The sequence below is a fragment of the Chaetomium strumarium genome, assembly GCF_033439665.1.
Source record: "Chaetomium strumarium strain CBS 333.67 chromosome Unknown B0T15scaffold_4, whole genome shotgun sequence".
Taxonomy (NCBI): domain Eukaryota; kingdom Fungi; phylum Ascomycota; class Sordariomycetes; order Sordariales; family Chaetomiaceae; genus Chaetomium; species Chaetomium strumarium.
In genome coordinates, this window is record NW_026944432.1 from 260,139 (window position 1) to 272,868 (window position 12,730).

The window sequence follows — 12,730 nt, forward strand, 5'->3', positions numbered from 1 at the left end:
CCCAACGGAGATCTGGCGGCGCGGTTGGCAGGACACTCCTTCCTTGGAATGAGTGGTCGTGGGTTCAAATCCCACTCATCGCTTTGCCAACAATCACATGGGAGTCGCGAGTCGCTATTGTGATTGCTATCGGTAGTTTTTGTAACCGTGTTGACCCTTCTTTTCTTAGTTTATCCGCCGAGCCCGGGTCTTCTTTGTCGATGCTAGCGCTCGTGGGCGGTCAGGGCGTCGGGGGAACTCCTGGAGCTTCTCGGGGCATTGTAAGCGTCCAGCGCTCTTAGTCAGTCCTTCACTATATAGAGCAGTTTCTTAAGTTTAGCTGGATCGTTTCTTTATCTACTACCACGTAGCAGATCTGTTGTCGATCTCCGTAAGGGAACTGAGTGCAGGTATATCTTCGTGCAGTACAGATGGGGTGGCAGGCTGGCGACCCTTGTTGGAAGTGCCACCGGTCTGCGATGACGGAAGCGAGCATTATTATAATACGTGAGCGGGGCGTGAGGACTGCGCGCTGGTCCGCGGTGACGGAGACAAAGCCATGGGAGCGCGACCCATGGAGTCGGGCCGAATACACCATGAGGAGCTCTCCGTACATGCGGCTAGCTATGGTCCTCCAGGACATCCATCTCCTCCTGTAACAAGTGCCCCTCCTTTAAAGAAAAGACGACGTCCTCGTCGTCACCAAACATCATACACATACAATCAGTCTCCCGTGAACTCCGTGCCCCAATGTTCCGAGTCCTTGTCCCCATCACTTCTTCCGTCCGATCTGCGCAGCCCAGTCAATGATATTCGTGCGCGGGGGCGCCGGCGCAGGCATCGTGCGCGCCCGCGTGGCAGGCCGCTCATTTTCGGCAGCTGCATTCGCTCCCGTTCCTCCCCTGGTGGTGCGCGTGCCCGTGGCTGGAGTCTCCGCCTCACGCGGTCTCTTCCTGGTGGCCGTGGACTGAGAGCCCTGGTTAGCCGCGGCGGCGGGCTGGCTGATTGCGGTACGTCTGGCCGCAGGAGTTGCGGGGGGGGGCGAGGTCTTGACCTCCTTCGTTTCCTTCTGCTGGGTCTTGACGTCCTTCAGCTCCTTCTGCAGTGCCGCAACCTTGGTGACGAGTTCGGCAATCTTGGCATCCCGGTCTTTCTCGGCGTTGACCAAGCGCTCCACCTCCTTCTTGAGCACCTCGTGACGATCCAGGGCTTCCGCATTGCCCCGATCCTGCCTGTCAGCCACGGCCTTGAGGGCCGTGAGCACTTCATCCTGGGTGACCCTCTGGGCCATGGCTTCATTAAGTTGAGCAACTTGCGCGCGCAGTTCCTCGAGCTCGCGTGCCTGCTTGGCGCGATCGACGTCCTTAGCTCCAACCGGGGCAGCATGGTTGATTTGGCCATAGTGGAGGATCCCGAGTTCCGCGAGGTAGGTGTCGATGATACCGCTGCAGGTGCCATTCGGAGCGCAGTATCGATAGGCAAGAATCTCTGCCGGGTCCGGCAGACCCTGTACGACGCCAGTCTCAACCTTTTGGATAAGCGTGCCCTTGAGCCGGTCTCTGAGCCGGCGACCAGCGGCATTGTGCCCCCAGGTCCGATTCGGATCCTTGGAGACGTCGTCGTTGAACTGCTTGACGAACGCCGCGATCTTCCAGAGGATTGACCTATCCTCGAGGTGGCGGCACTCCCACCTTGCTCGGGCGAGTGACAGCTCGATGGGCGCGATGACCTTCTTGTGCACCCAGGGCTCGTCAGGGATGGCATGCAGCGCACCGCTTTGCACCATCTTATCCGACTTAAACGGGTCGTATTCGGTCCCCACGAGGCCCTCGCAGGGCACCACGGGTTTACCTCTTTTACCCTCAAAGCCTTCTACCTTTTTGGCGGCGGGTTCAGTCTCGGGTTCAGGCTCGGCCTCAACCTCGAAGTCGTTGCCCGATTCAGACTCGGGGTCAGAGAGGTCGGCGTCGTGAAATGCGAGGCTCAGGCTGTCATCGTGGTCGTCGTCGCTCATGTTTGCTTCGGTGGAGGGTTCCTTGGCCTGGGTGACCGGGCCAGCGTCAGGGCTCTCTGGAATGACGTTCTTTCCGAGCGGCGTGACCGGTGTGGGCGTGCTGCCATGGATTGGCTCGAACTGACTCGTCTCAAATTGCCGCATCTTGGGGCGATCAGACGCCGAGGCCTGGACAGGCTGGGCCAATGAAAGACGTGAAGTCGAGGAAAATCTCGCGATGGCCTTGCCAACTGCCTTTTGCACTAGCTGCAGGGGGGTGCTCCAGGTCCGTCGCTTCTCTACTTTCTCCTGGTTGGGCAGGCGCTTAAACTCCTCGTAATCGCGGGCCTCCAATTCTCGCCACTCTCCGCTGACCGCTCCAAGCGAAAAGGTAATCGGGTAGTGGCCCCCGATGTCCTCACTCATGTTCTGATCCTTCCATCGTCCCGAATGCCCACCGTGCGGGTTGATGAAAGCGTGGTACTCATGGGCATAGGCACCGACTGTGATGTACTGGGGGTTCACCCCGATGTACGCCATGGCTTCCTCTTCGTCAACGGCAATGTTTGTTCCAGCGAGCACGGTGTATGCGAAGCCTTGACGTTGCTCCTTGCTCTTAATAAAGGCATATTCTACCTCGAGACGTGGAATCCGTACGCCACTGCTCCGCAGTTCTTCGTCAGACCAGACGAAACGCTTCCAGTTGTCAGCTCGGATCGTTTCCCCGCGGTGTCGGTTGTCGTCACACCACTGCTGTAACCGAAAATCGAAGAGGGCTTCCGGGAGATGAGGGGAGTTCCGGACTTGTCTGACCATCGCGTGGGGTGTCTTAATGGAGACCCCTTCGGTCAGCTTCCAGGTTATGTCCCCGGTAGCAGGGCTCAGTTTCACGAGCGGCTGTTCCGTCTTCCCGAAGATGTCTTCGTAGGTACCGAAGCGCGTGAAGACCAACTCGTCGCGCTCCCAGTGGTTGCGCGTGTCGTAAACGGTGTTGGCGTCGCTAACCTCCCGCTGGAGAGCCATGCTGCTAGTATGGACCGAATCATTGATCGGGCTGAGGTCGACGATGTCTTGCTCCTCATCGTCGTCAGAGATCTCAATCGGAGTGGCCAACTCCTTCTTCTTCTCGCCTCGCGCCGGCTTTTCGTTGCCAGGCGTGGTAGGTTTCGCCTTACGCTTTGGACCTTGACGAGCGCCGGGCATGTTTTTTCTTGCTCGCCGGGAAAATAACACTTGTGACAGGATGACGGGTATGTTTCCGAATAGAAGAAATAAGTAGAGACAAGGAAAAATTATCACAGGGCTCAGAAACAGGTGTTGTGGGCTTGAAGTTGGGTTTGACGACCGGCTGTGGAAGAAATGATGTCGTAGAAAGGGAAGAAATGGTGGAAGCCACCGAAATTTTGAATAGAATTTGTAGGCAGAGTCGGTCCTGGCCCGTGACCGTTTGGCAGGTGCGCAAAATGATCAGTATTACACCCTCTTTCTCATGCCGGGAAGGTTTCTGGGGTCATGGGCATGCTTAGCCTTAGCAACGAACGTGATGAACGCAGGGAGGCGCGCGGTAACGAGGGTAGGAAAGGTAATGGAAACAGTTGCAATGGAGAAAACAGGCGATAGGTAAGGAAAACATATAAACTGCCCTTCTTTGTGGAAAAGACCTAATCGTCCCCGATTCTTAAGTGTTGAATTGGCAGATGGCGTGGCCGTCATTCGACATCGATTTTCTGGAACTCGCCCAAATCCTTCCTGACCGGCAAGTCGATTCGGATCTGGTTCTCGAGCTTCGGGATTTCCTTGATGGCCTCGTATTCTTTGCGCTTGATGCCCTTCTCCTTATACTCCTTGTTTCAGTCGATAGGGTGTTTCTTTTCGTACTCCTCGACCATTTCTCGGGCGCCGTCAACAAGGTAAACTCTCTGGACCCACTGGTTGTGCATGTCCTCCCAGCCGAGGTACTTGACAAGGTACTCAACAGCGGGTTTCTTGTTTCTCTAGCGAATGCGGCGGTCAACAATCCTCTCGAGCTCCCATTGCTCTTCATCGTTCACTATGACCGGCGGCGGGGGCGGCGTCACGCGTTCGAAGGGGTCCGGTTCTTGGGGCACCTTGTAGAGCTGGGCGGCCGAAACGACCGGCCAAACCTTCCAGGATTTCGGAAAGTCCAGTTTGTATGCGAGGTTATAGACCTTCCGGACGATCTTGAAGGGACCAGCCCGCTGGGACGACCATTTCCGGCTGGGCTTGCCGGGCAGGTGGTACCCCTTGTGCAGGCGGAGGTACACCATGTCGAGCTCTCCGCCTATGCGGCTGGCTATGGTCCTTTCGGACATCTCCTCCTGTAACACTGACGGTGAAAGGACCTGTCCATCGGGGAGCAGTTCAAAGCATGCTCAGGTCGCAGGTTCGACTAATTGTCGTTTTCTGAGTGGATTTTCACTGCCCCCGTCTCGCCGGGGCAGCAGCCGCGTAACAGTTCGTCGCATGCTCAGGCCGAAGACGGGATTTTGGGTCGTCCCAGGTCAGGGGTTGTGTCGTGGATTTCTTCAGGACATCCTGGTAGGTTGTCACGGGAGCCGTCGTCGCAGGCTAGGCTCGATGGCTCTGGTGGGCAACTGACTGTATTGCAGGAATACTGAACTTGCAGGAGGAAAGGAATCCTCGAGGCTGCAAGATGCGAAGAAGTCTAAATACAGGATGTGGGGCACATGCCCAGATGTGGAAGGTGGGGCACCAACCTGGTCGACCAATCATGCATGCACCCACCGGAAGCCGGGCATATGGCTAAGCAATGGCCTGTGCCATGGTACGTACGGTGGGTTCCACTGTCACACTTCCCTGAGATCTGGCAGTCGGTCATCCACCTGGTCACCTGACTGTGGGCCTTAGGCCAGCATGGATTTAACCTGGGTTCGAGACTGGACAGCACTCTGGACAGCTCCCACTACTTCCTCGCCCTAGAGCCATTTACCATACACACTGACCACAGGCCACTCACCTGGTTCCTCGACGTATACCATGCGGAGGGCATCTATGCCCGATGGCTGACTGAGCTCAGAACACTCACCCAACAAGAGGGCTTGCTGAAATCTGGCGACAACGTTCTGACCTCCTTGTTCTGCTGGAGCCGAGCATGCTCCGTGGCCATCTCAGCGAGCCATTGCTGTTATTTGCTCAGCTATCCATACCGCGATATCCGCCGGTAATTCTTCGAGGGCTTGCATCTCCTTGTGATGACCTGTCAAATCGATTAGACTTCGTTCGAGATGGGGATCATCTCCAACTAACCGGACGCCAAGGGTTGTTCCTGGGAGCGATGAACATTGGTACAAGTGGGTGCCATGTTAATTAGGCTGTAGCAATACTGGCAAGCAAGCTAGCATGAAGCCTTAGTATATACTTGAAGCTGCTGTTTCACAGATCAGGTTCTGCTTGTGCTGCTATGCTCGCTGCCATGCTTGTCCGGGTTGCGCCACCATGCTTGTCCGGTGCGCCGCCATGCTTGCCGTGGTTGCGCCGTTTACTATAATTGCCTAACCTACATAGGCCGTGCCGCCCGAGCTGTGCCGCCCGAGTTGTGCGGCCGAGGTGCCGCCCGAGCTAACTACCTATGCCAAGCCGGAGAACCCGCCAAGCCGGCAACTCGCCCCGACCTCTGCCGTAGAATCGGAGTGATTTAGCGTTGGTCCGAATTTGCTTTCGGTCTAATGGCGATGGCTTAAGCGCTATTCTTAGAAGGTAGGTATTGCTAAATATGTATTAGAAATGTAATTATTTCGAATGTCTGACCATGGCGTAGAGGCGACATTGCGCCGCATAAAGCTTGCTATTTAATAGTATAGACTTTTTATCGTTTAAGATCTATAGTATGCGCAATGTTCTCTCCTAAAATGGACGAGAATACAAGCATTGATGATCAGAGGATAGCCATGGCACAACTCCTTCATAACGAATTCGTTCAACACAAGACCCTTGATGACTTTGCCTTGAGTTGTGCCAGTATCTGGGATAGCTGGGTCCAAATTCTTTCTCAAACTACTCTCCCCTCTACGATATCAAGCCAAGACTCACGCTTTATTCTCGCATTCTAGACGATCGAACGAACGATTTCTACGACAGATGGCGTGATCCAGTGGCTGGCATACGCCCGGTTAGTACATCTCTTCGCCTTCTTAAAAGAGATAATCGCAAGGGAACGAAGAAGTGGGATGTTTCAGCGGAAACGAGGCGTTGGTGCCGATAGCATTGCTATCAACATCTACCAAGACGCGCTGGAAGGCCAGGTTCAACGACGCAAGATCGTCGAACGCCGTCGGATCGGTAAAAGATGGTGACTACTTTCTAAGCTGTCTTCCCTCCTGCTTCTTGTTTACTCGACTTAAACTCAAAGAATCGTGTAAGTCTTAATTTCTTTAAGCGAAGGGATAATACCAGCTAATCGTTTTAGTCATGATTTAAGGGTTAGCAACTCAAGTTTGGAGCTGGTTGGCGATCAAGTCAGTAGAAGCTATCCGCCATAGTTTATTCGGCTATGTGTTCGACTTGCTCAGGGAGCAGAATAGGCAGCTATTACTGGCATTTGTAACTTGGAACAACTCTGGAATATTGTATGGCGCGAAGAAAATTTTGGATTGTAGAGTTCTTGATAGTCGCATCAGGGGTGTTTTGCTACGGACAGGGGAAGATTCGTTGACACTGCTAAACCAATCTGCTTGCTACGTCTTTCGGCCGGATGCGTCGTTCTTAAGTTGCTACACGATGTTGGTTTCTAGGTAATGGTGTAGATTACAAGGGAAACGGAAACAAATATAGATATTACAAACCACCTACCCATCCTCCTAGATTAAAAACAAAATAACTGACAAAGATCGAGTCCATACGCTCAGGCGTCCATTGTGCGGCCAGCTCATGCTGTCGCTAGCCGGGTTGCGCATGCCGTAGAAGGAGAGGCTGCGGTGCACCCCCGGCTGTTGAGTGATCAGGGTCGCTATCGGAGATGGCTGTTGGTGCAGCTTCTGAGCCTACACACCTAACGCGCCCTCAACTCCCTCCGGATGTGTGTTACTTTGTGCCTGGCGAGGTGTGGTAGCGAACGGAACCCCTTGCGGCACTCCGGGCATATAATATAAAAGTAAGTGTGCTAGCATGGAATCGTTGGTGTTTCTTACGGTCACACGGCCGGGAAAACGTCTTAGCAGATCCGGGGGCGCCGCAATGGTAACGTTTCTGCTTCGCCTGTTGCAAGAAATAGGCCCATTCTGCTAAGTGGTTCTCCTATAAGCAAATAGATCTCTAGGCACAGGGAGGTCTCTACGCCGGAGGAGACATCAAGTGAGCAATCTGGTAAAACGGCTGGTGCCAGAAGACGCCTCAATACGGATATAGCACAGTGAATGTGGTTTCCTGCTCATTTCCTGCGCCATGGACCTCGAACTGCATCCCGGAGCCCATCAGTCGCATTCTGACCGGCACCGACTGCAACTGGCCCAGGATATCAGGGCGTTCACACTTGATTCGGCACTCCTGCCGGGCTTCTTCATTGGAAGGTGCAGACTGAGGCGAGCGGTAGATCACTGCGCAAGGCCTGTTCTGGATCGTGAAAATGAATGCGTTGCGGGGAAGCGTGAAGGTGGCAGAGAAGTCGACGTCTTGGCCCTGGAGCGTTCGGGGTGCAGAAGATCAGTGAACTGTCCATACTAATAGCTGCTTGAAGAATGCGGATTAAATGGGGGGAAGGGCGCGGCCGAGGCGGGACCAACCTTTGTGACGAACCAGGTGATGGCGTTCCAGGCCCCGTTAGGAACGGAATAGCCGTAGCTATATCGGGCAACCCGCGAGCGGATATGAATGGTGGGGGGGACATTGGTGACCTGTGGAAGGTTGAATTGGTCCGCTTCATGTTGGTTCATGGCGACGAAATTTCCGAGGGCACCGTGCATCGCTGCGCCATGCTTGACTGCAATCATCCTGCAAAATGACACCAGCTAAGTTACTATCCGTGAAACCACTTTGATAGGGCCCAGAAGACATACCCATCTCGCCCAGTAAATGCGACATTGTTACGACCTAAATTACGGCGGAGCTCCGATTGCAGAAATTCGCTGCGGCCAAAGCCGCCGACAACCACAATGAGCTGGAGAAGAAGGTAGTGATTGAGTCAGCTATACCAGGTGGACTGTAGTATAGCGCCAGGGGGGGGGGGGGGGGGGGGGGGGAGGCGAACAGGGAGACCTACATCGGGCCCTCTACCGGTCTTCTCCTCCACCCCGTCCATTTACGTCCGAAGAAGTCTGACGATGCTGTCAGTGCAGGTGTTGAGAGCGCGTAGAACATCTCGTCTAGGTATAGTCTAGTTAGCTTGCCTCGGAGCAGGTCAAGACCTCTGAAGCTTGAAAAGGATGCCTACCCGGAAAGCACGACTTGCCGTCCGAGGCGGCCACCGACGTATGTGATGTCCAACCGGTGGCACCAGCCCGCTCTCCTCATAGTATTGCCCTGGATTCTAGACACTCTGGCCCAGGCCGCCTCAATTTCATTATCAAGGTCAGCGAGGTCAAGGTCTGCATTGTCACGGTAGTCCTCTTGGACGCGCGACTTGATCAGTGCTACCAAGGCGCTCTTCATAAACATATCGCCCAATAGTTGCCCCTCTCCGGACACAATCTCCCTGACGGTCAGGGTTTCGAGTGAGGTGATCTTATACGAAATCACATCCTGCGGATACTTGGATTAGCAAGAGGCGGCATAGAAAGGGGGCTAGTACCAGGGTTCCCCCTACCACTGTACCGCCACCGCAGTCGCAGATCACAATAGTCTGCCCATCCTGCAGATTATAGCTCGGAGCAAGTCGAGGAAACGTGGCGATAGCAGCAGCTTCGGGTTCGGCAATGAAGTCGAGTGGTGCCGGAGGCCTATCGCCTAACTCGAGAAGCCCCGAGTGCTGGATGGCCTCTTCCATACGCGAGCGAGTACCCACACGCCAGACAGCAGGGATACCAAAGACAAAGCGGACGTCTACATCACTAAGGCTCAGGCCCTTGCGTCTCAAGATGCGGGAAAGAGAGTCGGCCGCAGAGGCCCACAAGCGGCGCAGGTACTCTGCCACGACGTCGACGCCGGTCTTACTCGCTATCTCAATCTTCCCAAGGGCATCCCGGACGAATGCAAGCTGCTCTGGTGTTTGGCGATAGCTCTGAAGTAGATCGTCGGCGTGGAGAAGCTGAAGCTTGAACAGCGTGAATTTGTCTTCGCCTGCTGCGATGTCGTTACCCCAGTTGCCATTGACGCCCAACGCGGACGGCACCAGATTCTTGCGTTTGTTGCCGAACAGGATTTCGACGGCCGACGACACCGCTTCATTTGGGCCCAACAGGCAGTACGAAACCCCGCTCGTGCTGGAAGAGGCGCCGTGTTAGACGCCGCCCTTTGCGTCTCGGGATCATGATGCCAGGGGAAATCTCGCAAGCGCGAGCGAAGGGCAAGATCAAGACTCACCACACGCCGAAATCGATGCCGATAGAGAGCCTGTACGGCGTCGTCATGTTGCCTGGCAGCGGACTGCTGAATGCTGATAGAGTGGCAGTCAGTCGCTTGTCGTCGTGGAATCTGAACAAGGGCTTGAGTAACAGAGTGAGAAGCCTGAGAGGTAACCTGCTTGAGATTTTCCAACGATCCAATCCCGGCCGTCAACCTTTATGGATCAGCTCCAATGTTAGATGTCATTTCCACTTGCTCGCGGATTTGCACGGTGTCTGCAGGCCGGCGGTGAGGCATCTTGCTGTGAGACACATTGCAAATCCTACCGCTCTCTGTATCTGACGACTGCACTTGAAGCCCTTAAAACAAATGATTATGCGTTTGCAAAATGACTGCTAGCCCGCGGTGAAGCGTCCTGTAAGAGCTGAGAGACATATTGCAAAGCCTGCCGCTCTCTGTAAGGTAAGTTATCTGATAACTGCATCTGAAGCCCCTGAACGATCTGATTGTGCGTTTGCAAAAGGTGACACTAGCCGGCGGTGAAGCATCCGACATGAGACACATTGCAAAGCCTGGCAGCCCAGGCTCTCTAAATCTTACGGCTGCATCTGAAAGTTACCCAATATGCCAACCAAGCCAGCCGTTGCCCTTTGTCCAGTTTAGGGAGAAGCGGATGCCGGAAGCAGCCAAGCACACTAATATTAGCCAATTGAATCTTTGTCTCGTTTGCCCACTCCACGCCACACGCATACCTACCAAGTTACTACGCAACAGCCCGTGTCCGGGGCTCCGGGCATTCCAGGCGGCCGATCCAATTGTCTTGCCGCAACACCTGGGCAGCGGCAGACTCAACGCTCTGGTGTTTCCGCTTCCGGCGGCTTAGCCCCGGCTGAGGGAGAAAGAAAAAGATACCCCTCTTTGACGGGGTTTCACTTGCGCCCAACCCCCCGGGCGTGACCCCGACCTGGTGGTTTTGTTTGAAATATGAGCTGATAATCCTTCAAAATGGCAGCGCAGAGGCCACGGCAGAGACGCATGCACTCGGATTCTCCTCAACGACTCATCATATTACCGGTACCCTCGCTAAAACATGACATCCAAAGAGGAGGACGCTTCGGCTGGCAAAGCACGTTCGGCCTCGCCCGTCGGAGGCGGCGCTGGCAGTCAAACACGAGAGACTTCGCTGTCCAGTGCGGGCTGGGCCCCCTTGGGCACGGTCTGGGCCAAAGCACGTTCGGCCTCGGCCATCGGAGGCGGCGATGGCAGTCAAACACAAGAGACTTTGCGGAGCAGGCTGGCCCGCATCCCCTGTGACCCCTGGAACGTGGTCTATGCCAGTCCGACATGCCCCGCTGTGTGTTGCAAGTCCGGCGAGGGCTGGGTCCGATTCCATCTGGATCTCGACGAGTACCGGGGTGAGCCATCCGAGGAGTTCTTGGATGACTGTAAGCAACAATTCGTTATCATTAACCCGCCCCTTTATCCTAAGCCTTTCTGTTCCTGGATCCTGACGTGATGTTTGTTGCTAGGGGCTTTGTTTCCCTTGCGAGGTTCCGTTCCCGAAGTTGCCATGGATATGGTGAGGCGCGGCCTTGCGGCCTGGGATACGTTGCATCCTACAGTCCGAGAGAGGATGAGCCGTTGGTCTCCCCTCGCCAGGCAGCTCTGGGACTCGCCTTTCCCTGACCATCAAGAGGCCATGGTCCGGGCTTGGATCTGGCATTATCTTGATGACAACATCTTCTCGTTCTCGGGGGACGCACAAGGCGACGAACTTGTCCCCTGCGCATCTCCAGTTTGGGAGCATGTTCGAGCGCTTCGTCGGGCCCTGGATGGTGAGGACCTCTCCCTCGTGCCCTCTTCGCAAGCCCCAAACCATGCTGACACGACATATCCCAGGATTGCGTACCGGCGAAAAGGAGTCAATGTTCCCAGAAACACTATGCCGCCAGTTCCATATGCTGAGGCGCCTCATAGAATCCCTAGTGGTGGACGGACTGGGGCTGAAGGAATATGTTACGGCCGCCGATTTTATTCCTCACTTCAAGAAGTCGCTCAGGCTCCTCGTCGACGACGGACATGCCAAGATTCCGGATCGGGATCACGACGTGAATTGGGATCTTAGGTGCGAGGACCCCGACGATGAGGAGCATGAAGTGTGCGACATGATCAAAGACATGCTCTACCACGCGTTGGAGCTGAGGTTTTTTATCCACGGCATGATTCCCAGCTACACGATTAGGTTCATTCCAATTGGCAGCAATAGTCTCTGGGGGTTTCCGGTCGACCGTGACTGGATGAGTGTGGTAGGGACACCGGAAATCTCTCAGCTCCCGCCCGGTGAGCGGCCTGTCCGTGTAGTGCAGCTTGTCAGCGATCCGATGCTGGTAATCAGCGGCGAGGATTGGGAAGGCTACGAGAAGGACTTCAAGCGCTGGCCCCAACAAATAATGCGAGTTTTCGCGCCATGGTGTCGTGACGGAGAGGTTCTAGCAGATTATATTGGCCGTGAGGACGAGGAGAAGCGTCTATGGCCCATCTTGGAGGAAAACGGGCAGGAGCGGATGGTCAAGAGATTGCAGGAAGAAGAGGAGCAGATGGAGGAAGTCGAGCAGGAGAAGAGACCGAAAAGGGCCCAGGAGATTGTTGGGCGGGTTACCAGGTCCATGTCAGCAAAGGGTGCTGAAAGGGTGAAGAGACCGAAAAGGGCCCAAGAGATTGTTGGGCGGGTCACCAGGTCCATGTCGGCAAAGGGTGCTGAAAGGGTGAAGAGGACGGAGTAGATCGGGTCCTTGGCGATCACACCCGCTGCCCGGCTGTGGCATACCGGTAGCGGTACAGGTGAACTGGTCGAGGTTGCTTCGCGTCAAATCGTCGCTGATAGTCCGTAGGGTGGCAACGGCGAGAGCGCAGCTAGGATCAAGAGGCAATGGCTCTCAACTGCTAGAAACGGGTAGCCCAGCCGGGCAACTGTTAATGGAAGCGGCGGCGGCCAACCCCTGAGAGATGGGGAGAGTGTGTGGGGCTTGTGTTGGTGATAGCATCATTATATTGCAGACGAAGTATTGGTAGGCCGTCAGGTACTGTAGGTTCGGTTGGAACCAGGTGATTGCCTTAATACAACATTTACCATGCGTATGACGCATTGGCCTCGCCATCATCTCTCCCAATCAACGTCCTCGCCTGTAATGCCTTCATTGATGGCTTGGTGGGACCACTGGGTGTGGTGGATCTGAGGCTTGCGATGTGTTTTGCCCGGTTGCGACACAGGACGGGCCAGTA

General features: G+C 55.1%; 6 protein-coding genes across 6 annotated transcripts; 2 read left to right on the forward strand and 4 right to left on the reverse strand.

The window, feature by feature from the left end:
- Positions 1–751: 751 nt before the first annotated feature.
- B0T15DRAFT_511033 (uncharacterized protein) lies at positions 752–3,175 on the reverse strand (the record flags this gene model as incomplete). The annotated part of the gene is made up of 1 exon (XM_062867889.1): positions 752–3,175. One exon carries the CDS (start codon positions 3,173–3,175, stop codon positions 752–754), a length of 2,424 nt encoding a protein of 807 aa, XP_062720844.1.
- Positions 3,176–3,681: 506 nt separating this feature from the next.
- On the reverse strand, positions 3,682–4,305 carry B0T15DRAFT_493265 (uncharacterized protein; the record flags this gene model as incomplete). The annotated part of the gene is made up of 3 exons (XM_062866932.1): positions 3,682–3,816; positions 3,898–3,966; positions 4,024–4,305. 3 exons carry the CDS (start codon positions 4,303–4,305, stop codon positions 3,682–3,684), a joined length of 486 nt encoding a protein of 161 aa, XP_062720845.1.
- A 1,451-nt stretch (positions 4,306–5,756) lies between these two features.
- Positions 5,757–6,347, forward strand: B0T15DRAFT_531220 (uncharacterized protein). The gene is made up of 2 exons (XM_062869237.1): positions 5,757–5,988; positions 6,064–6,347. Exons 1-2 carry the CDS (start codon positions 5,848–5,850, stop codon positions 6,304–6,306), a joined length of 384 nt encoding a protein of 127 aa, XP_062720846.1. The 5' UTR covers positions 5,757–5,847; the 3' UTR covers positions 6,307–6,347.
- An 882-nt stretch (positions 6,348–7,229) lies between these two features.
- On the reverse strand, positions 7,230–8,491 carry B0T15DRAFT_188125 (uncharacterized protein). The gene is made up of 5 exons (XM_062862410.1): positions 8,379–8,491; positions 8,208–8,310; positions 8,005–8,105; positions 7,732–7,939; positions 7,230–7,627 (listed from the first exon to the last, which is right to left on the reverse strand). The coding sequence occupies exons 2-5, from the start codon at positions 8,244–8,246 to the stop codon at positions 7,343–7,345; spliced, it is 633 nt and encodes a 210-aa protein (XP_062720847.1). The 5' UTR covers positions 8,247–8,310; positions 8,379–8,491; the 3' UTR covers positions 7,230–7,342.
- B0T15DRAFT_188117 (uncharacterized protein) lies at positions 8,094–9,695 on the reverse strand. Its single transcript, XM_062862409.1, has 5 exons — positions 9,467–9,695; positions 8,751–9,366; positions 8,379–8,686; positions 8,208–8,310; positions 8,094–8,105 (listed from the first exon to the last, which is right to left on the reverse strand). Exons 1-4 carry the CDS (start codon positions 9,511–9,513, stop codon positions 8,247–8,249), a joined length of 1,035 nt encoding a protein of 344 aa, XP_062720848.1. The 5' UTR covers positions 9,514–9,695; the 3' UTR covers positions 8,094–8,105; positions 8,208–8,246.
- Positions 9,696–10,218: 523 nt separating this feature from the next.
- Positions 10,219–12,588, forward strand: B0T15DRAFT_574513 (uncharacterized protein). Its single transcript, XM_062870955.1, has 3 exons — positions 10,219–10,852; positions 10,978–11,283; positions 11,348–12,588. Exons 1-3 carry the CDS (start codon positions 10,708–10,710, stop codon positions 12,229–12,231), a joined length of 1,335 nt encoding a protein of 444 aa, XP_062720849.1. The 5' UTR covers positions 10,219–10,707; the 3' UTR covers positions 12,232–12,588.
- The last annotated feature ends 142 nt before the right edge of the window (positions 12,589–12,730 follow it).

Coding starts and splice junctions, on each gene's coding strand:
- B0T15DRAFT_188125 (XM_062862410.1), bottom strand. CDS start 8,246: ATGGACGGGGTGGAGGAGAAGACCGGTAGAGGGCCCGAT. Junction 8,106..8,207: donor AGACCGGTAGAGGGCCCGAT/GTAGGTCTCCCT, acceptor CTTCTTCTCCAG/CTCATTGTGGTTGTCGGCGG. Junction 7,940..8,004: donor GCATTTACTGGGCGAGATGG/GTATGTCTTCTG, acceptor GTCATTTTGCAG/GATGATTGCAGTCAAGCATG.
- B0T15DRAFT_531220 (XM_062869237.1), top strand. CDS start 5,848: ATGTTCTCTCCTAAAATGGACGAGAATACAAGCATTGATGATCAGAGG. Junction 5,989..6,063: donor CCAGTATCTGGGATAGCTGG/GTCCAAATTCTT, acceptor CTCGCATTCTAG/ACGATCGAACGAACGATTTC.
- B0T15DRAFT_188117 (XM_062862409.1), bottom strand. CDS start 9,513: ATGACGACGCCGTACAGGCTCTCTATCGGCATCGATTTCGGCGTGTG. Junction 9,367..9,466: donor GGCATCGATTTCGGCGTGTG/GTGAGTCTTGAT, acceptor CGCCTCTTCCAG/CACGAGCGGGGTTTCGTACT. Junction 8,311..8,378: donor CGGCAAGTCGTGCTTTCCGG/GTAGGCATCCTT, acceptor GACTATACCTAG/ACGAGATGTTCTACGCGCTC.
- B0T15DRAFT_574513 (XM_062870955.1), top strand. CDS start 10,708: ATGGCAGTCAAACACAAGAGACTTTGCGGAGCAGGCTGGCCCGCATCC. Junction 10,853..10,977: donor CGATTCCATCTGGATCTCGA/CGAGTACCGGGG, acceptor GTTTGTTGCTAG/GGGCTTTGTTTCCCTTGCGA. Junction 11,284..11,347: donor GCTTCGTCGGGCCCTGGATG/GTGAGGACCTCT, acceptor GACATATCCCAG/GATTGCGTACCGGCGAAAAG.